Below are 21,776 nucleotides of genomic sequence, written 5' to 3'. Positions count from 1 at the left end.
TAGTTGTTTCCATCATGTTGTATGTGACCAGGGCTATTGATCAATACATATATGTTGATGTATATTCAACTACCGCAACATTTTCCAAACTGCTAAAAGTGTGCATTCACATGACACTTTTTATTAGAAGCCAAGGTCCTGTTTGCAGCATACACTTTAAAATGCAAAGACTCCATAGCTGTTATGGCAACAACAAAAAAATTGTCTCTGACAAAATTTTGTTAAATCAACTGATAGTGAAACGCATGCATAAATTAGAGAGAAAAAACCCAAACAAACAAACAAACAAAAAAAGGATTGCCCCAAATAATGCCATAATTTATGTTAACACCCTTTACCCAGTGAGAGTAGCCAGAATTCCATGAGAATAGATTTAATAGTGTGAAAATATACAGTACAAATTGTACTGTAAATACAATACAGTAGAAGGCAAATTTTACAGTAGTTTTGCATCATACATTTTTTATACTGATAACAAATCATATGTCTACTCTATGCTAAGATTAGTAGGAAATTTTTTAATTAAGAAATAAATGACATGACTGTCTTGTGTCCAATAATTTCAATACACCCTCATTGAGGAACAGGTGGGGGGTGGGGGTGGGGGACTTTACAAATAGTTGATCAGTGTTGAAAGAATCAATTCATAAATTGTTTGCCACCACAGTTTTAGAGAGTGATGATGTATTGTTATTTTTTGAACTATTACTTTTCTTTTGTACTATTAGTATCAGTAGCATCCAGTCATGTTAATTACTGTTAGTGTTGTAGAAGTGCTTAGATTTTAGAATGAGGTCATGAACCTTACATAACCCTGTGTGTGTGTGTGTGTGTGTGTGTGTGTGTGTGTGTGTGTGTGTGATTTTGTTGATGAATGAGTAACCTCCCCACCCAACCAACACCATCATCACCATCATCAACAACAATCTTTGTAAGAAGCAAAGGTACATTAATTTAATGTGTATGAATAATGTGAATGTTGCATTATTTAGCCTCTGCTTCTGTATGTTATAAACTTTTGGAGAAAAAAGAGGCAATTTTAGAATTCTTTGTCATTAAATCAGTAAAGTTGTCTGATTTGATGTTGAAAACAGTTGATTGATGAATCATTACTTAGTATTATCAGACCACATCAAAATCTGAACCTGTTTTTAAAGGTACCCGTACATGGGGATGCTTTGAATGGTATTTGATGAAACTGGAATGCGAAAGGATTTTTTCTTTCTCTCTTTAATGGAATGTCTTTTCACATCAAGTCATATTAGAAGTATGTAATGTGTGTGTGTTTGTGTGTGTGTGTGCGTGTGTGTTCGTATATATATATGTGCGTGCATGTGTGCAAAACACATCTATCATGTAATGTATGCACCATAAATATTTGAGTTTTTTGACACACACACTTCTGCATCTTCTTAACTTAAAAAAAAAATTTGTTTTTAAAATTTTGTAAATTTTATACCTTTAGTTTTTATATATATATGCTATCTATGCAGCATTTTGTTTATTTCTTTGTTTTTCATTCTTGCAGTATCTGCTAAACTCACAAGGCCTGACCAGTGCATTGAGCTTGTGTGCAGGTTATGCATCTGAGGTTTAGCATGGATTACTTCTGTTTAGTCAGCACAGTTTGATGTCCCCTTGAAACTGTAACTGTTGATGCATAGGTTCTAACTTAATCTAAGCATTTTGAGAACTTTATGTTTTCAAATCAAATGGTTCTTCTGAGTATTGAGCCTTTCAACTTATGTTTATGATCATATACTTTAGTTTAAATCATTTAAAGTGCAGAACATTTCTTAAGTAAACATTTTGTTTGGATGACAGCCTTTGGCAGAGTTATCTTTCATGCTTGTGTGTGTGTGTGGCTTGAGTGTTTGTGCATGCACACGTGCGTGCGCATGTGTGTGTGTGTGTGTGTGTGTGCGTGCGCGTGTGCGCGCTTGCATGCTGTATGCATGCATGCACATGTTGCAGTACATGTGGATTCTAGTAGTATCAGGTAAAAAAGATGTTTGGATGCATGCTTAAGAGTAAATATTGGTAATTGATTGATTTTAGTTTATAGAATGCGAGGTTTTGGAAGAGGAACTAATGTCCCGGAAACTGATGAAATGTCTACTGGTGTTGAGTGTTGAATGATATAGTCAATAAGTAAAACCCCTGGAGCCAGGGGCTGTCTTTGTTTTATTTTATTTTTAGTACACATGCAATACGTTATACTGTCCCCATCTTCAGGAAATTATTGCTTGAAATTTCCTTTTTTGTTTCTCACTTTTTGTCTCTGGCTTTTTTAATGCAATTTATTCAATCAGCCAGATAATTCAGCTATAAAAAAAAGAGTTATGTAAATTTATTCAAGCAGATAATCCATCCAACTTAGTTATTCTCCTTTGATGTACATGACAGGTGGTGGGTGGAAGTGCAGCCAAACGGTACGGCGGGAAGCGTGTGTTGACTGTGGCCGTGTTGTTGTGGTCTCTGTCGACCATCATTGTGCCGCTCTGTTCACATTCCATCCACGCCCTCATCTTCGCTCGTGTACTTCTGGGACTTGGAGAGGGCGTTGGTATGTGATGATGGGGTGGAATAGATTATAATAATAATACATTTATATATATATATATATATATATATATATATATATATATATATATATATATATATATAATGTAATAATAGATGATATCAGTGGTGAAACATTCTGATGCTCTTGGATTCAGATACATTTACATGTATGTTTTTGTGGGTTGGATGGTTGTCAATTTAGTGTGAACTTGCCGAAGTGATTTTAGATGTCTGTGTGCGTATTGTGCATATGTCACCATTATGTGTATGTCTGTGAGAATGTACTTGAACTGTATATATTATTATTTACTGGAAAATGTATACAATGTGTATATCACTATATGCACTGGGAAAGAGAAATGCAGAATATTGCAGACTTACCTGTTGTTATCTTTGTTATACATATTTAATATATTATTGGTATGAATAAACTGTATATGTTGATCTGAATAAATCAGCATGAAATGTTCAGTCAGTGTAAACCGATGCAAACTTGGAACATTTTCTTACAGTTACTCTTTGAAGTCTTTCCTTATTATCCTTAAAATTATCATAGATAATTTGGATCAAAACTTGTAGCATATTGTGATTGATTGAGAATTATTTATTTTTTTACAAAGAAGTTTTATATTAATTAATTACATAAATGTCTGTTTTCTTTTCATACACAGGTTTGCCAACAATATTTCACATCTTTGCTCACTGTATACCTGGAGAAGAGCGATCAAGGGCATTTGGGTATTTGGTGGCTTTTGGCTCCATTGGTCAGACTGTTGCTGCTTTGGTAAGCATTGATGCTTTGGAAGAATGATGCATGTTTTGTTCTTGTGTGTGTGTGTGTGTGTGTGTGCGTGTGTGTGTGTGTGTGCGTTCGTGTGTACGCATGTGTGTTCATGTATATATAGTACATATTGTGAGTGTATGTGCGCAGATGTGTGTTCATGTTTGTGTGTGTGTTCATGTTGTGTGTGTATGTGTGTGTATGTGCATGCTGTTTGTGTATGTGTGTCTGTTTGTGTGAGTGTGAGTGTATGCATGTTTTATGCACGTGCGTGTGTGTGTGCATGTGTGTGTGTGAGTATGTATGTGTCTCTGTGTATTTGTGTGTCTGTGTGTGTGTAAATTTGCGTGTCTGCATTTGTGTGTGCGTTTAGTGTATGCATGTATTTTTGTGTATGTGTGTGTGTGTGAACACAAATGTACTTGCAGTGTGCATCTGTTTGATTATGTGCATGTATGTGTGCATGGGAGTGTCTTGCAAAAGAGATATCATGACACAGGCAGTCCACTTTATAAAAAAACCCAAAAATTATTTCCCTTTTTTTCTGGATCTTATTATGTTCATGTTTCAGGTGTGCCCACACTTACCTTGGCAGTGGATGTTTTACCTGTTTGGTGTGGGAGGGTTGGTGTGGTTACTTGCCTGGCTGTCTTTCTACACGGAGAGGAGGAGCACACTGGACCTGGAAGAGGAATTCGTTGAACCGCCTAAAGTTAGTTGTCACGTTTCATGGCTGTTCTGTTTCTCATTCTCTCTTTCTGGAACATATCTCCCTCTTTCGTTTTTGTCAAATCCTTATGCTCAGTTCTTTGAAATCTGGCCTTAGAGAATCTACCTCTTTGCAAAAAAGGCTGTCCTTCCTGTCCATCTTTTCACCCATACTTTCTCTAGCTTTCTGTCAACATGACATAAGGATCTCTGCTCTCCTCTGTCCTCTACAACGTCTGTTTGAATGGAGTTGCAGATCTAAATAACAACGGAGTTGCTCAGGTCTTTACTCTTGTGGACGATGGCCTAGTCTTCAAAATTTGTTCAAGAAAGGACGGGCGCAGTAGCCGTGTGGTTAAAGCGTTGGACTGTCAATCTGAGGGTCCTGGGTTCGAATCACGGTGACGGCGCCTGGTGGGTAAAGGGTGGAGATTTTTACGATCTCCCAGGTCAACATATGTGCAGACCTGCTAGTGCCTGAACCCCCTTTGTGTGTATATGCAAGCAGAAGATCAAATACGCACGTTAAAGATCCTGTAATCCATGTCCGCGTTCGGTGGGTAATGGAAACAAGAACATACCCAGCATGCACACCCCCAAAAACGGAGTATGGCTGCCTACATGGCGGGGTAAAAACGGTCATACACGTAAAACCCCACTTGTGTGCATACGAGTGAACGCAGAAGAAGAAGAAGAAGTTCAAGAAAGAACTGCAGCTGCCGGGAAACAACTGTGCGATTTATAGTCCAATGGTGCCAAGACGCAGCATCTTCCATCTGTCCATCGAAAGCCCAAAACGGTGCTGTGTATTCACAGAATGAAAGCTGTGAGCAAGTCCTCACCAGCTGTCTCATTTGATGGGGATGCATGCAGATGGGTGCAATAGCCGAGTGGTTAAAGCGTTGGACTTTCAATCTGAGGGACCTGGGTTCGAATCACGGTGATGGCACCTGGTGGGTAAAGGGTGGAGATTTTTACGATCTCCCAGGTCAACATATGTGCAGACCTGCTAGTGCCTGAACCCCCTTCGTGTGTAAACGCATGCAGAAGATCAAATACGCACGTTAAAGATCCTGTAATCCATGTCAGCGTTCGGTGGGTTATGGAAGCAAGAACATACCCAGCATGCACACCCCTGAAAGCGGAGTATGATTGCCTACATGGCGGGGTAAAAATGATCATGCACGTAAAAGCCCACTCGTGTACATGCGAGTGAATGTGGGAGCTGCAGCCCACGAATGCAGAAGAAGAAGAAGAAGATGGGGATGCATGCAGATTGAGAAAACTGACAGTGTACACTGTGCTTAGGAATACAATTTGACAGGATGCTGAGCTTCAGAAATCACGTGGAAAGCACTGTTCTGAAATGCAACAACAACAACAACAATAGTAATGGTAATGATAATGATAAGAAGAAGATGAACAACAACAGCAACAGCAACAAGAACCACAAGAACCACACCCACATGCTTACATTGCCTAACAATAACAATAACAACCACAACCACTTCTTACTTTGCCTAACAACAACAACAACAACCACACACTTACACAATCTAACAGTAACAGCAACAACAACCACAACCACAACCACACACTTACATCGCCTAAAAGAAAGACTCGCTGGATGATGGATGGTGGTGGTGAATGTTTTGCTCCGGCAGGTGAACAACACCAACGTGCGGTGGAGCGAGTTTGTGTCACACTGGGCCCTGTGGTCTGTGTACATTGCTCACTTCTGCATGAACTGGTCCAACTACATCATCATGCAGTGGCTGCCCACCTACCTGACCCGCAGCCTGGGGGCCAGCCCTGGGTCCATCATGTTCACTGCTGTGCCTTACATCATGAACTCTTTAGTCGGCGTTGGTGAGTTGTGGTACTGTGTGTGTGTGTGTGTGTGTGTGTGTGGAGGAGGGGTGTATGTACTTGCTCCATCATGTTCACGGCTGTGCCTTACATCATGAACTTGTTAGTCGGCGTCGGTGAGTTGTGGTACTGTGTGTGTGTTTGTGTGTGTGTGTGTGTGTGTGGAGGAGGGGTGTATGTACTTGCTCCATCATGTTCATGGCTGTGTCTTACATCATGAACTCCTTAGTCGGCGTCGGTGAGTTGTGGTACTCTGTGCGTGTTTGTGTTTGTGTGTGTGTGTGTGTGTGTATGTGTGTGTGGAGGAGGGGTGTATGTACTTGCTCCATCATGTTCACGGCTGTGCCTTACATCATGAACTCCTTAGTCAGCATCGGTGAGTTGTGGTACTCTGTGCGTGTTTGTGTTTGTGTGTGTGTGTGTGTGTGTGTGTGTGGAGGAGGGGTGTATGTACTTGCTCCATCATGTTCACGGCTGTGCCTTACATCATGAACTTGTTAGTCGGCGTCGGTGAGTTGTGGTACTCTGTGTGTGTTTGTGTGTGTGTGTGTGTGTGTGGAGGAGGGGTATATGTACTTGCTCCATCATGTTCACATCTGTGCTTTACATCATGAACTCTATAGGTGGCGTCATTGAGTTGTGGTACTGTGTGTGCGTGTGTGTGTGTGTGTGTGTGTGTTTTCTTTCTTTAGTTTAACGTCTTTTCTTTGGTAAGTGATATTAGACAGGGGGAGCGGTGTGTGTGTATTGGGGTTGGGAGGTTGGGGCAGAGGCTGTGTGGTGGGGGGAGCGATGGGAAGAGGTGTGTGTGTGTGTGTGTGTAGGAAGGGTGTATGTACGGGCTCCGTCATGTTCATAGCTGTGTCTTAATCATGAACTCGTTAGTCGGTGTCGGTGAGTTGTGGTACTGTGTGTGTGTGTGTTTGTGTGTGTGTGCGTGTGTGTGCATGTGTGCGCGCATGCATGTTTCTGTATGTGAAGGAGGGGTGTGTGTATGGGTTCCATCATGTTCATCCTTGTACCTTGCATCATGAACTCTTTAGTCGACATTGGTGAGTTTTTGTTGCATTATGTGTTCGTGTTTGTAGGAGGTGGGAAGGGATGTCTTCATGTGCATCCTTGAAAAACTGTGATGAAATTGTCGTTTGAAAACTTTGTTGGCATTTGCTTTTTTGGATCATGTTTTTTTCTCAAGTAAAACAAAAAAAGCCAACTTAAAAAATTTTTTTTTTGAATGAACTGTCTGTATTTAAAAAAGAAAAGTCCTAACAAGCATGTAGGGTTTATGCATTGGTCAGGCATTTTTAGATCATGTATTTTCCTATGGACATAATTTTTTTCTTGACATTTTTATGTCATGTGTATTGTTTCTAATATTGCATTGTTAATTAAAAAAAATTTTTTTTCCTGTCTTTTTGCAGCGGCTGGTCATTTTGCAGACTCATTGATTGCTCAAAAATGGACAGTGCTATCTGTGAGGCGACTGATGACTTGTGTTGGTCTGCTAGGGCCAGGCTTGTTCATCCTCTTCTTCAGTGCCGTCAACAGTTTGCCCCTGGCTGTGTTGTGAGTCTCTCTCTCTCTCTCTCTCTCTCTCTCTCTCTCTCTCTCTCTCTCTCTCTCTCTCTCTCTCTGTTTCTTACTCCCTTTGAATATAAGATCTTGTTATCATGTTGGTGCTAGTCTTGGTCTTCTGCATGAGATGACAAACCATGGTCCTTTTGTAGCATGCATAGGTTGAAAAAAATCCCTAATATTCTGCAAAAGTATCAGCTTTGATGTGATGTAAAAGGGTGTTTACACATACAAACAGACAAAAATATATAGAAAGACATAGGTCCCTTGAGAGAGAAGCCTGAATTTCACACAGATTTTTTTCTTTTCTTTTTCTGGAGAGCACTGCTGTATTTGCTAGGAGGATGAATTGGTGGGGATTTTCTGTTATATGTTTTTTTTGTTGTTTTTTTATAATTAGGAAGACTGAAGCTGTTGCTGATGTTTTAGCTCTTTGTGTTAATCATTCACTGATTCAGTGCCAGTTTCTAGTGGTTTATACTTTCATTTTTGCTGGAAGGAAAAATTGTGCTGGTGTTCTATGCAAATAGAATGATATTACCTGGTATGTTTGTTGAGTTCCAGAACGCAAGATGTGCTGATTTGATAGATGTATTTTTGATAGACTAAGTAAAAACATTTTTTTAAGGATAAGCTAAAGAGATACATTGGTTTTAGCAAAAAGGAAAATGTTTGATAAAAAAAAAAATTGTTAAGTAGGGACATGAGTCTGTGAGCATATGTTTGTGTGTAATTGTGGTGTGTGTATGTGTGTGTGTGTGTATGTGAGCATGTACGTGTATGTGTGTGTGTTTGTGCAAGTGTACGTGCATTTCATTGTGTGTGTGTGTGTGTGTGTGAGTGTTTATTGTGTGTGTGTGTGTGTGTGTGTGTATGCGGATGTGTGTGTTGGCACATGTTTTGAAATCATTCTGGAATGTTGCTCATTTTTCTCTCTCGTTTCTTTGCAGTTTTGTGTCCTTGTCTTTGGGATTGAGTGCCTGCAATTCTTCTGGTCATCTCAGCAACCACGCTGAAATCGCTCCTAGTTACGCTGGAATCACCTTTGCCATATCTAATACTCTTGTGAGTCAGTGTTTGTGTATACTATTATATGTGTGTGTTGTTTTTCCATCAATTCTGCATCTTTTCACTGAGAGTGATATTAGATGTTGACAATAGTGTGCGTGTGTGTGTGTGTGTGTGTGCGTGTGCTTGCATGTGTGAGCGAGTGTACATGTGTGCATGCATGAAATTTCTTAAACTTCTCCAAATTTCAATGTTCACTCAGTATTTCAGTTCTGCCAGACTAGGGGTAGAACATCACTCATCTTTGCATATCACTATAGTGTCAAATTTGTAAGATTTTGGGGTTAGAAAGAAATGTCATGAAGTTCAAGTTAAGAGTAAAAAAAAAATAAAAAAAAGGGGGGGGGGGGGGCCTTTTCATTATATATAGCTTTGGATTTACTGTGGACTGACATGGTCATAGGAATGATATCTGCAAGGCTTTTGTTTATGATAATGTCACAAAATGGGCAGAAAGTGTGAAATAGCTTTGCACAAGTGGTGCAATTTATATATATATATATATATATATATAAATGCTTGTCGCATTTTGCATAGACGGAAGTTTGGGAGCTGCAAGTTAGTGTAGTTTCATCATCTGTGCATGAATACGTAGTCTGTGCTTCTGCATAGTTTGACTGTAATCATTTTGCGTTGGGTATCACTGGTGCTCCTTGTTGTGTTGGTGTGATGTCATGGACGCTATAACTCCAGGCATCAGTTGTGGACCTTTTATTCATCCTTTGTTGTGTTGGCATGCTGTCTTGCAGGCTACAATTCCAGGCATTACGTGCGGGCCACTGACGGCTGAGTTGGTGACCCAGTCCCACGGCCGGTGGTTGCCCGTCTTTGTCATTGCTGCTGGCGTCAACTTTGTCGGCGCCATCATCTACCAGAGTCAGAGTGCTGCCAGTCAGGTCTTGTGACCTAAGCCTGCCTCCCTCTTCACCCTCCCCCTCTGCCCCCCCCCAACCCCCACCCCCTACCCCCCACACCCACCTTCCCTTGTCAGTATGCGTGGAGCAACAGAGCTGGTATAACCCCCCAGCCCCATGTTCTATTTTTTTTTTTTTTTTTTACATTTTTTGGTCTCCATTGTCGGTATGTGTGGAACAACAAAACTGGGATGACCCTTTTCATTCTTTTTCCTTCAGTTTCCTTCACAGTTACAGTATCAGGAGGAATGAGTGTGGGTGACTTTAGAACGTTCATGCTCTGTCTCCTTCCCCCACTCCTCCCCACCCACGCCCATATTTTATTTTGTGTGAGAGAGATGTGGAGATGATATCAGCCCGTCCCACCCGAGTCTCTTGCCATGTTCTGTCCCTGTGCGGGTCAGTCTGTGTGGAAGATGGAGCAGTTGTCGGCTGTGGATTGCGGAAAAATGTTCCTGGCTTTCTTCAGAATTGTTTGGGATTTTCTCAAGTTCCTTTGGGGGTGTCGAAATACTCGTATGCCTTTTATAAGTTGCCTTGTATATCTTTCTTCTTTTTTTTTGATTTTGTTTCTGTTCTTAGATCCTTTGTTAATGGCACCTGTTGATTTTTTGTCACTTACTAAGGTAAAGCAGACTGAAGTGGAAAAAAGCTTTTTGCCCTCAAACCTTTGGTTTTTAGTTATGATGTTTAATTTTGAATGTATAATACATAGTCATTTGGAGATGTGCATTTATGGTTTCATTATGTTGGGGTCTTGGAAAAATCTTCCCTTTGTTTTTTTTCTTGCTGTAGATTGTTGGCTGTGTACTGCTCACAATATGCTCAGACCAGGTGCTCTGTCCGATCTCTTCTTCCCTTCTTACTTAATTCCTTTGAATTGTTCTTTCCACACTAAAGTATGGCTGATGCCAGAATCAATGCATTCAGACCAAGGGTTGTCAGTCAGTGTCAGATGAGATGCTGTGCATGCCGGTTGAATGAAAGGTTTGGCTGTGTCTTGTCTGAAAAAAGTTGTGCGTGCTTTAGCGTGATTTTTTTCATGTGATTATCAGTTACGTGACTATGATAAAGCTGACTGCTTGTGGGCGTGGTTTTTTTAATTTTTATATTGATTTATTATTTTCTTTTTTAGTCCTTGTTTGTCTTGAGGAAAAGACAGATATCTCAACCCACTGACTGCTTCACCCCAAAGAAACAGGAAAGTGTCAGGCTAGATTGTTTCACTCCTGGTACCTCATCCTCTCATTGATGCAGTCACAAAAAGGGGGTGCTGCAGAACACAAAGACTGGGCCTCTCAGCATAACCTTGGATTCACCCACCTTGTTTTTACTGCCAGCATTTTTATTTTTTTATTTTTTTTTTATACAGGGGACCAGATAAAGGTGTTGCAAGCATTGCCTCTCTGCACCTGAATTTCAGGCATCTGGAAAGAAACGTCTCCCCGTCCCTCCCTCCATCCCTCCATCCTCCCCTCCCCTTTCTGACCTCCGCTTCCGACTCCTATTCACAAAATGAGGAACATTGGTTCTCCTCATTGGTCCCCCCCCAACCCCCCATTCCCGTATTTGAAATGAGTGAAAATGGTTATTTCCTCATCCATTGGTCCAGATGGTGAATGTATGTTTTGTGGATGGCTCCATGGGTGATACTATGGCTTTAATTTGTTGCTGAGAGGTTTAGTGTATGAGTGTGAGTCACACATAATCAAAGCGTTTAAACATTTTGATGTGTTGCCATGTGTTTTTTTCTTGGCTACTACAAGGCGTATTTGTTCTATGACCAAGAGCAGAAAAATACCACTAGATGGAACATTTTAATGCTTTTTTTTTTCAGTGAATTAAAATTTGATAAGAGAGGAATAGTAACTCTAAAAATGAATAATGGGAAACACAACAGAACATTTGAAATCATTTGAGGAGAAATTTATCTATCTTGATTTATATGACTGGTAGAAATTGAATTTGTGCTTGTGGTGCTATTTGAAATAATACTGAAGGTGGCATAATGAAAATATCTGTATTGCTATTGTAACTTTTAAAGAAAGTTCAAATCACAGAGAGCTTGTAAACAGTTTATTTTCAAACAACATTTAATTTTAGTTGAACGTCTAATATTTCGCATGTACCTTGCAATGGGATAGAAACTTTGTGAAACTGTTGCTTGAAATCCTAATTATCTAACGTTTGAATTAAGCATTGGTTCTGCTGATGTCTGTGACCGAAAGGATCACATTAGTAACGAAAGTATTGATGAATATGATGATAATAGTTATCATCACTGACATTGTGAATATCATCATCGTCTCCTGAAGGAGACGGGAAGGAAGGTTGTGGTGGTATTTAATTTGATATCAGAGCTATTGAAACCAGACAGTGGAAGCTGAACAAAGAATTTGTTTTTAATGCTTTCAGTTTAGAAATTCTTTTTTGTAGCTGCACTGAGCGTCACAGTTCAAAATGAATGTTATAAGCTGTAAGTTGTATTCATAATCTGCTTGACTGCATGCTGTTTTGTTAAATGTAATCAAAAGGGTACTAGTCTTCTCATACCACATGCAATGGTGCACACACACGCGCGCGCGCGTGCGCGCGCACACACACACACACACACACGCACAGAAACATACAACACAGATCAAAACATTTAACTTTGAAATGTGTTGAAGGCACATAGAATTAACATCTGCTGAGTGTATTTTTTTCTCCATCTTTTAAGCATATGCCAGTGTTGGCTGCAGATTGTTAAAAATGTAGTACATAACAAGTGTACACTTAAAACACAATTTTTCACAAGTACAGTTCTTGTGTAGGAAAAGTATTTTTTTGTCGTTGTTGTGAAGAAAAAATAATTCAGTTAGACTCTCAGTTGTCTTTTTTTATGTTGCATCTCAAAGTCTTTCAATGCCCTTTGTGTGCTCTATTGCACTTGTATTTCTAGTGAGTCATTCAAACATAAGAGTTCTTTTCTTCTTACCTTATTTGTGGAGAACGGTTGCTACATATTCCGACAGTTGGTCAGTGTTGTCATCATTTGTAATTTTTGACTAGCTAGTGAGGTTCAGGTGGCATAAGGTTGGTCGTTGACACATGACTTTATTTTCACTGATGATGCTTTGAAGACAGCACATTTGTTTTAAGAATTGAAAAAAAAAAGTGTTCTTTCCTGATATTCTAATAACGATAATATACTTCTATCAAAGGCACGGAAAATTGTAAAGAAGCCAAAAACATTTCCACGGTCATATCACTGTTGTTGTTTTTTTCACAAAAATTAGTTTTTTTTATATGACATTGACACACTGATTAATACAATAATAGGAGTTATTTTATCAGTTCTTAAGTCTAAATAAGGAACTTCTGCTTAGTATGGAAGTTACATTGATTCATGCAGATTCCAGGAGCAGCAAAATTCTGCCACGTAATGGGACATCAGTCTGAATGTACTATGGGAAATAATTTGTTAAAAACAGATCTCACTCATTTAAGACATTACATTTTACGATATGACTTGAGGCATAGATAGACTATTGTGTTTTGTGGGAGAATGTGTCTGATCCACTGATCAAAATTTTGCCAAAAGTACTGGACTTGTCAGGAGTGATTATGTTACGATTTGTCAAAGCTGTAAAGTTGTTATAAAGACACGGAAAGTCGGAAACTTTGAACAATTTATATCATGATAGTAAAATAATGAAATGCCGATGAATATGACTGCTCATGTAGAATTACTCCATTTACAGCTTATAACTTTCAGTTCAACATTGCTGGTGGTGAGCAAGAATATGATTTTGATGATTATACATATGCGCTGGTAATATCCCTGCCTCTTTACTCCATTCCCTGCATTTTTGGTCTTGTTGTTGTTGTACAGCACGAATCACGCATGAGCAATGATGGCTTTGCCTCCTGTATTTATTTATGCAGCACAGATTCAGAATAGTTGTGATTAAGTTTGATTTTATTTTGTGTCTTCATAGAACTGCATTTTAAGGAGATAGCCTGCTTATTACTGTTTCAAAAACAGTAGCTTTCTGGAAAAGTATGCTGTAGACATGTCTCAGATATGAAAGTCTTAACTGATGGTTTTCAATAATGCTTTTGTCATTCAATTCAAATCAAATCAGTTCAATAGCATGTATTTAACATATCATGTATATGGAGATACACACAAAAATAAAAAAAAATAAAAGTGTGCCAGAATTCATGAATTAAATGTGAATGCTGGGGCTTTCACGTGGTGACATTAACATTATTTTGGAGGATTATTCAGATCTTTTGACCGTTTTAATGATAAGCACTAGTTTCTTGAGGATGTCTAGCATGATATAGAACAGAACCACATACACCATAGGAAAACATTAAACCTAATGTGTATTGTGTAAGGTTTCTTCCAATATTTGTACACATCCTTTGGTCATGTACCTCAGTGTGAAACAAAATAATAAGCTTTTAAATGAACAAATATACAAACATCTCTTCCCTCATGGAAATACCTGGTTAGAGTTATTTCTTCTTTCTTCCATAGCTCCCCACGCCCAACTCTGGATTCTTTCTTTTTTGCCCATATTCTTCTTTAAGACCGAGAAAGGACTGGATTGTGTACTTGGTTACAAGGGAAGATACTCCAGAACATTTTCATTCAGTTTTTACTGCTTTAACTCTTTCCATACGAACGGCGAAAGAGACGACGTTAACAACGTTTCATCCCAATTACCATCATCAAAATATTGGAAGCGGAACGCTTTTATACTGAAGAGGTGAATGTTGACAAAGAATACCACAGTTCTGACGACGGAAGCTAAAGGTTGGGTCATTCAGACACCCACTGGACATCCGAGGGGTCTGTGTAGAGGAGAAGAGAGGACTGGCCGTACTGAGTGGGTTAAACATTTCGTTGAGAAAGCAATCCTGTGTGACATCACTAACAGGGACATTTATTTACTCTGCCATTCCTTTGGGCCAACTTTCATGGTTTTTGTTTCTGTTTTTTGTTGTTGATAAACATTAGTTGGCTTTGTGTGAATGGTGTTCAAAAACATATTGTATCTGAAAAAAAGAAGAAGAAGAAGAAACAAATTCTTTTGAATTATGTTTTTGTCTTATTTGGAGCCTGTGCCATCTGAGGTGATTTTCAGGAATAATGAATTGGCTTTATTTTGTCAACGTGGATAAAAGAAAAAAAAAAAGATTTATCATCATACTGAGAGACACTGTTAAAAATCAGTTCCACCTTTCACAGTTGTTAAGTATTTTGATGTTAAAAAAAGAAGAAAAAAAAGTTTTCTTATGAAAGCTAGAGGTCCGGTGAATATCAGTCTCCTCTGATTTCTAAAACAATCTCTACAGATTCAATTCTGGAACTTATATTTCAGTTTTAAGATATATTCTTTTTTTTTCTTTTGTTTTTGAAAGCCTTTGCAAACACAAAGAATTTTCTGTTGGTATTAAAGGAAATTTTGCTGCCTTTGGAAAATCAGTCCGAATTCTTGGGATGATACTTAAAACCATTTCATTATGAGAGAGTATTCAAATGCTAAAATGGTCGGAAAAGACATGGACCATTATTGCAAGACTGATAACACATTATTGGTCTGTATCCAAAGTCATGCTGGGACATTAAAATTTCAGTCAGTCAAATATTTGTTTTCATTTGGCTTTATCAAAAGTAGTCTGTGATTTAAAAGTTTTTATCCATGGATGTTTGATAGATCGTCTTATAAGAATATTTTGTTTTGTGCAACTCATTTGCTTTTCTCAGTGTTTTTTTTTTCCTTCTAGTTCTTTTACTGCTGTATTCAAACCACAGGTATCCAAACCACAAAGCGAATTAAGTACAGGACTCAAATATTTCTTTTAGAAGAAATGTTTTGATATGAGATAATGATGGGCGCAATAACCGAATGATTAAAGCGTTGGACTTTCAATCTGAGGGTCCCAGGTTCGAATCTCGCTAACGGCACCTGGTGGGTAAAGGGTGGAGATTTTTCTGATCTCCCAGGTCAACATATGTTCAGACCTGCTTGTGCCTGACCCCCTTTGTGTGTATACGGCAAAAAAAAGATCAAATATGCACGTAAAGATCCTGTAATCCATGTTAGTGTTCGGTGGATAATGGAAAGAAGAATGTACCCAGCATGCACACCCCTGAAAACGGAGTATTGCTGCCTTAATGGCAGGGTAAAAACAGTTATACACGTAAAAGCCCACTCGTGTACATATGAGTGAATGTGGGAGTTGCAGCCCATGAATGAAGAAGAAGAAGAAGACATGAGATAATGAAGACTGAGTCACTTTGAACAGTATTAATTTGAAAATGTTACAATACAAAAAAAACAACAACCCAATCAATTCATCAGGACAAGAAGAAAGTCCTGTCATAGTGTACATGTATGCAAACAAGAAACAACCTGTTGTTGTCACTAGCATATTGGTGCTAAGAGATACAGGTGTGGAGATCATGAACTGATTGACTTTGTGCTGTGAACAACTAAGTAGAGAGAAAAAAAGAAGGAAAGAGACAATGCTGTTGAGTGAAGATGATTGTTGCAATGCTTTTTTGTCAAAAAAGGAAAAAAAAAAAAGAAAAGAAAAAGAAGCGTTTTACAAGCACTTTGTATCTGTATTACGGAAATACCACTAGATATCAACAGGTTTCTTTCTTTCTTTTTTCTTCTTCCTTTCATTAAAACAATGAACAGATGGTGATGTGTATCAGCGATTCATGCATGAAAGCGCGGTAACATGTTCGCATGCATGCGCACACATAATTTTTCATCCCCTCCACAGAGGGAGTGAGCAGATGTTCCAAATAAAAAGCAGACTGTGGTAAGAACAATGTACAACATATATTATGCTGTTGTAAACGTGGACCATTAAGTACATCATCACTGTCAGTTGTGATAAGTAAACAATATAAATTTTGCCCCACCCCATTCTTTTTATAACAGGGTCTGGCGACATGACTTTTTGTTATTTATTCATTTTTGTTTTAACAATATTCATAACTCAAACTTGATAGGACATTTTTTTCAAAGATGCTAAAGGTGCTCAAGAAATAAATGAGTTTATAACTATGTTCATGGTCTGGAATGAAAAACAAAACCTTTCTTACAATGACAAAAAAGAATCAGATTGTTGCTGTTCAGATCTTGAAGAATAAGCTTATTTTGTTCCGCCAGAAATAAGCATTACAGATCTCTCTCAAATATTTCTTAAGTTTCCTTTAAAAGAAATGAACTGAATTTCTTCTTCTTTTTTTTCTCTTGTTTTTAACATATTTTAAAGAAACACACTTTCAGAAAACCTTGAATGTTTTATTTAGCATCACTGAATTCTTTTTGATGAACATCTACTCATTTTTGCTGCAACAGAGATCAGTGATTCTGTCCAGTACTTGAATTACTTGGATGTTGCAACTCGGCAACCCTGCATGGTTTCACTTAGATACTACAGCAGAATTCATCACTTTGACATGAAAAAAATCTCCCTGGGGTCTAGTAAGATCTAGTAATCTGGACTTCAATTACCTGGACACATTTTCAGCTTCACCTTTTTAAAGACATTTGAAAGGAATTGATTGGTGTATTCAGTGGTGGTATTAAAGAGAAAATTCAAGTAAGGAGGTACCCATTATTATTATCATTATTAAAGTTTGTTTGTGAGGAACAGTTATGATCTCCATTACAGTCATCCTTAACAATCCTCACAAACTATTCAGCCCTGAAACCTCTTTCAGCGAAACAGACATGGTGCTGTGAACCGTCTTCTTACTTTTTGTGTGTGTGTGTGTGTGTGTGTGTTTCAATGAGGCAGGAAACATTCTCCTGTTTGATTGTAGTTTGTAAATAATTATCCAGAAATACTGAAGCATTGTCTGGAGAACTCTGGGCTCTTCATCGTAGTGTGGGGTAGTTATGACTAAACCGAGGACTAGGTGAATGCCTTGCAGGGTGACAATCTGCACAGGCCAGGTGACTGTCTGACTGGTTGAAAATCACCAAGTATTAGGTGTCCTAACTCATCATGGTTGTAAAATTGGCCAGTCTGTATATCCTTATTGCCCGAGTCAAAAATGACTTGCCTTTCCAATTTTATCTACCAGCTCTGTGGGGTGACTCTGTGAATGATTTAAGTAGTGGTCATTCTGTGTAGAATTAGCTGGAAATCAGTTTGAATTATGTAGTGAACAGCATCCTTCAAAGTCAGTTTGATGGCAGTAAATATTAGTCGTCGCTACTGGATGCTTTTGGAGGGAAAGTTGGTAGCTTGTGGTGAAAATGAGGTTAAAAGAAAAAAAGATTTATATGTTTTCATTACATAGTTTTGTGTACATGGATGGTAAATGTGATTGGTATGATGTGGCATGCAACTGCATATCAGGCCTTTATTGACTGTTAACAAATGAACAATGGCTGATACAGAATAGTGCTGAAGACACTGTTTGTTTCTCACTGTATTTTTTATTGTGACGCATGCTGTTTAAATATATAAATGAGAGAGAGAGAGAGAGAGAGAAAACAATAATCTATTCATTCTAAGATGATTCATTTTATACTTTGGGTGCTGATTCTGATTGCCTTCTGTGCGTTTTTTATTTTATTTTAATAATTTAATTATATTTTTAATGCATGTATTTCTAGTAAATTATTCAAACCGCTTTAAGAATCTTACATGATTTTAACATGCTCAGGTACACATGCAACATACACAGGTGCACACACACACACACACACACATGTGCAGAACACACACCACATGTATTTTTGGATTCCATGGGGTGTGGGACTCTTGGTCAATCATGTTTTGAAATAACAGTGAAAAGAGAGGATTTGGACATAAAAAAGAGGTGTGAACAGGAGAGAGCATACTTGCCAGGTGTGTGTTTTTGTGTGTGTTTGTGCGCAGTAGGCATGTGTGTATGTATGTATTCATTTCTGTGTATTTGTTTTTCTTTATAAAAAAATGTTGTTGTTTTTACATACTATTTGACAGTAACTTTTTTTTTAGTTTATGTTTCATTTCCACTCGCAGCTTGTCATTCTTTGAAATATTACAAATCTATTCATATGATTATACTTTAAAAACTCATTTTGAAATATGAAAAAATCTAAGATTACACTTTGACAAGCGTCTTTTTTTCCTAAGGGTTGAGATTGTTAATACAGTATATAATAAATATACATCTATTCGCTTATGTTTAATCTTCAAACAAGGTTTCTTTTATCAAAGTATTTTTTTCACAGAACATTGTGTTTTTAAAATGTTCAGTCAATTTTTTTTAAGTGTTTAGATTTAAGTACTGTTTATAACATGATGTTTGAAGGATTTTTTTTCCTTTTCTTTTATGAGGGGTTAGGGGCACATCAATGGAGCAATGAACAAGATAAAAAGCAAATTTTCTGGATATTTGATATATTGTTTCTTCCTGTATTGAAACACAGTGTGTTGGAGGTGGGAGGGGGAGTGGGGAGAGGGGGCTAGGAGGGGGATGGGGTGGAGGAGAGGGTCTTAGATACTGTCTTGTCTTTTGAGTGTGTGTGTGCAAGTGAAAGTAAGTGTCCATGGACTTGCATTTGTATGCATCTGTTGCATTCACCTTGCACTTTATACTTGTCATCATAGTAATTTCAATCTTGTTACATTTTTTTTCAGTGTGAAATGTAACTTATTTGTGTGCGTCTGTCAAAACTGTATTACCAGTGTGAATTGCCACTTATTTTTTCTCTCTCTGTTGTGTAATTGTTTGATTTGATTTATTAAATAAAAAAATTAGTTAAATAAAACAGATCTATAGATTTCTGGATCTTTTATATGTGCTTAATGCATGGTTCAGGTAAGATCTTTTTTTTTCCCCCTCTGTAGGATTTTGTCCAGAACACCTTTTAGAAGCTGTGTAAGGGGTGTAAAATCAAGAAGGACTCAAACCCAAGGCCTATTTTCTGAGTAAAATTCTCTCCTGTGTGTGTGTGCGGATGCGTGTGTGCACCTATGTGTGTGTGTGTGTGTGTGTGTGTGTGCGTGCGCGTGCATGCATGATGCATGTGTCTGTGTGATCATGTATGAATTTCTGTCCTCATGCATGTATCTGTGAATGTTTGAATCTCACATGACTTTAGTTGTGATGTGGTCATAATTGTCATGATTTAAAAAAAAAATTTTTTTTTGAGAAATTGAGTTTTGAACATGACATATTTTATGAGTAAGTCCGATAAATGAAAGGGTCACCAAAAATGTTTTGTTGTGTGATTGTATAGATCCAGTACTGTTGAGATTGTATGATGGATATTTTGTGGTGAAATAAATGGCTGTATGTGCGGGAAAGACTCATGAGCATGGGTGTATGTATCACTATATGCTTGCAAATGAGAATGGATGATTGTGTGTGTGCATGAAGATACTTTGTGTGTTTGCTCACATGCACACATGCACATAGATGTTCAGACAGTCACACAGAGCACACAAAGTACCAGCTTAACCATAACAAGTGTGGATGATGGAGGTAACATAAACTTTGTGATATAGGGTTCCAGACAGTCTGGGTTTCCATGTTTGCGCATAGATAATGCCTCATATTAATCGAATGACATGTTTGTGGCAATGATCCACCTGTATCTAAAGAACAGTGATAGAAAGTGAGGTATGGTGGCAGTACTGGTGTATTTTTCTTTTCTGATTTTATTACATAAGAAACACACACAGACACACACACACACACTCATTTTGTGGCCTTATTTGTGTTGGTATTTGACTGGTGTCATTAAAACTTGTTACTTTAATAATTCACCCTAATAAAAATGGCTTCCCAAATAGTTTCTTTTTTTTTCTTTTTCAGATTAGCACATGTTTCTCCTCTCCTTGAGTCTCTCCACTGGTTGCCTGTTTCTGATCGAATAGACTGTAAGCTATCCACTCTGACCTTTTCTGCAGTCAACGGATCTGGCCCCAAATATCTTTCTGAACTCATCCATATCAATACCCCGTCTCGCCAGCTCCGTTCTTCCTCTGATAAACGACTTCTCAGGATACCTCACGTCAGAAGTAAGACCTATGGACACAGATCGTTTTCTTTTCAATCGCCAAAGACGTGGAACAAGCTCCCTGATAACCTCCGTCATTCTGATTCCCTTGAATCTTTTAAATCTCGTCTCATAACTCACCTTTTCTCTCAGCAATAAGTTCAATTGTGGCAGGTCCACTTCCTTTGCGTTAGCTGTGCTTGACTATGTGTGTATACATATGTATGTGTATATAACTACATGCATGTATATGAATGTGTATTGTGTGTGTGTGTGTTTATGTAAGTTTGTGCCTGCCTATGTGTGTGTATGTGTTAGGGTAGCTGTTAGATACACATGTATGTTAAAATGTATGTATGCAGTGTGTGTGTGTGTGTGTGTGTGTGTGTGTGTGTAGTCACATTTTGGTGTGTGTATGTAACATAGAAATAATGTTTTATGTTAACAAAAGCGTTTTTGTAAAGCACCTAGAGCAGATTTCTGGATAGTGTGCTATATGAGTATCCATTATTATTATTATTATTATTCTACTCAGTGAGAAGGCCCCACCTCAGAATCATGGTTTGAGTGTGTGTGCTAGCAATCTTGGGAGCACATAATTATCCCGTAACAGTTTCCTGAACATCATGAATCAGTGTGAAGGTCAAACGGAATGAACCTTTACAGGACATAGTAAAAATTGCACAGTATTATGCAAAAAATCACTTGCTGCACGTGCAAACATACACACACACAGCTTCTGTTCAACAGCCAGCTTTTCATGAAAAATGGGGAAAAAAAGAAGTAAAATTAAAAAGCACAAATTAGATTACAAGTTTGACTGGAAAATCAACCTGAGTGTCTAGTAATTCAAACGAGACGAAAAACCAAGGTCCCGTGTGCAGTAAGCATTTGTGCATTGAGAAAGAACACATGGAAACAAAAGTGCTGTCCTCTGGCAAAAGTCTGTTGGTGAAATCCATTCTGATATATATATATATATAGGTACACAAATAAACACACATACACCTAAGGACTAACAGGCGTATCATGTTATGCTGCTCATCAGGCATCTGCCCAGCAGTATCACTATCAGTTTCAGTAGCTCAAGGAGGCGTCACTGCGTTCAGACAAATCCATATACGCTACACCACATCTGCTAAGCAGATGCCTGACCAGCCTTGAGAAAAAAAGAGGAAAAAAAGATTAAACAAATAAAGAAGTAATGAATATTTTAATATGAAAAAAAGGAACCAATAATTTTAAAAAATGAAGAAGTAAATGTATATTTAGATATGA

At 38.1% G+C, this 21,776-nt stretch overlaps 1 protein-coding gene across 1 annotated transcript in view; it reads left to right on the top strand.

The window, feature by feature from the left end:
* The window catches only part of LOC143280020 (uncharacterized), a 20,926-nt gene extending 688 nt beyond the window's left edge, over positions 1 to 20,238 (top strand). Inside the window, exons 2-8 of the mRNA XM_076584478.1 lie at positions 2,407 to 2,566; positions 3,237 to 3,349; positions 3,918 to 4,058; positions 5,719 to 5,923; positions 7,345 to 7,489; positions 8,449 to 8,563; positions 9,316 to 20,238. Of these exons, the coding sequence (XP_076440593.1) occupies positions 2,407 to 2,566; positions 3,237 to 3,349; positions 3,918 to 4,058; positions 5,719 to 5,923; positions 7,345 to 7,489; positions 8,449 to 8,563; positions 9,316 to 9,471 (1,035 nt within the window). The 3' untranslated portion in view covers positions 9,472 to 20,238. The remainder of the gene's footprint in view (positions 1 to 2,406; positions 2,567 to 3,236; positions 3,350 to 3,917; positions 4,059 to 5,718; positions 5,924 to 7,344; positions 7,490 to 8,448; positions 8,564 to 9,315) is intronic.
* Positions 20,239 to 21,776: the final 1,538 nt, after the last annotated feature.

Source organism: Babylonia areolata, chromosome 3 (assembly GCF_041734735.1).
Source record: "Babylonia areolata isolate BAREFJ2019XMU chromosome 3, ASM4173473v1, whole genome shotgun sequence".
NCBI classification, from domain to species: Eukaryota; Metazoa; Mollusca; class Gastropoda; order Neogastropoda; family Buccinidae; genus Babylonia; species Babylonia areolata.
This window is presented reverse-complemented; position numbering and strand designations above follow the sequence as displayed.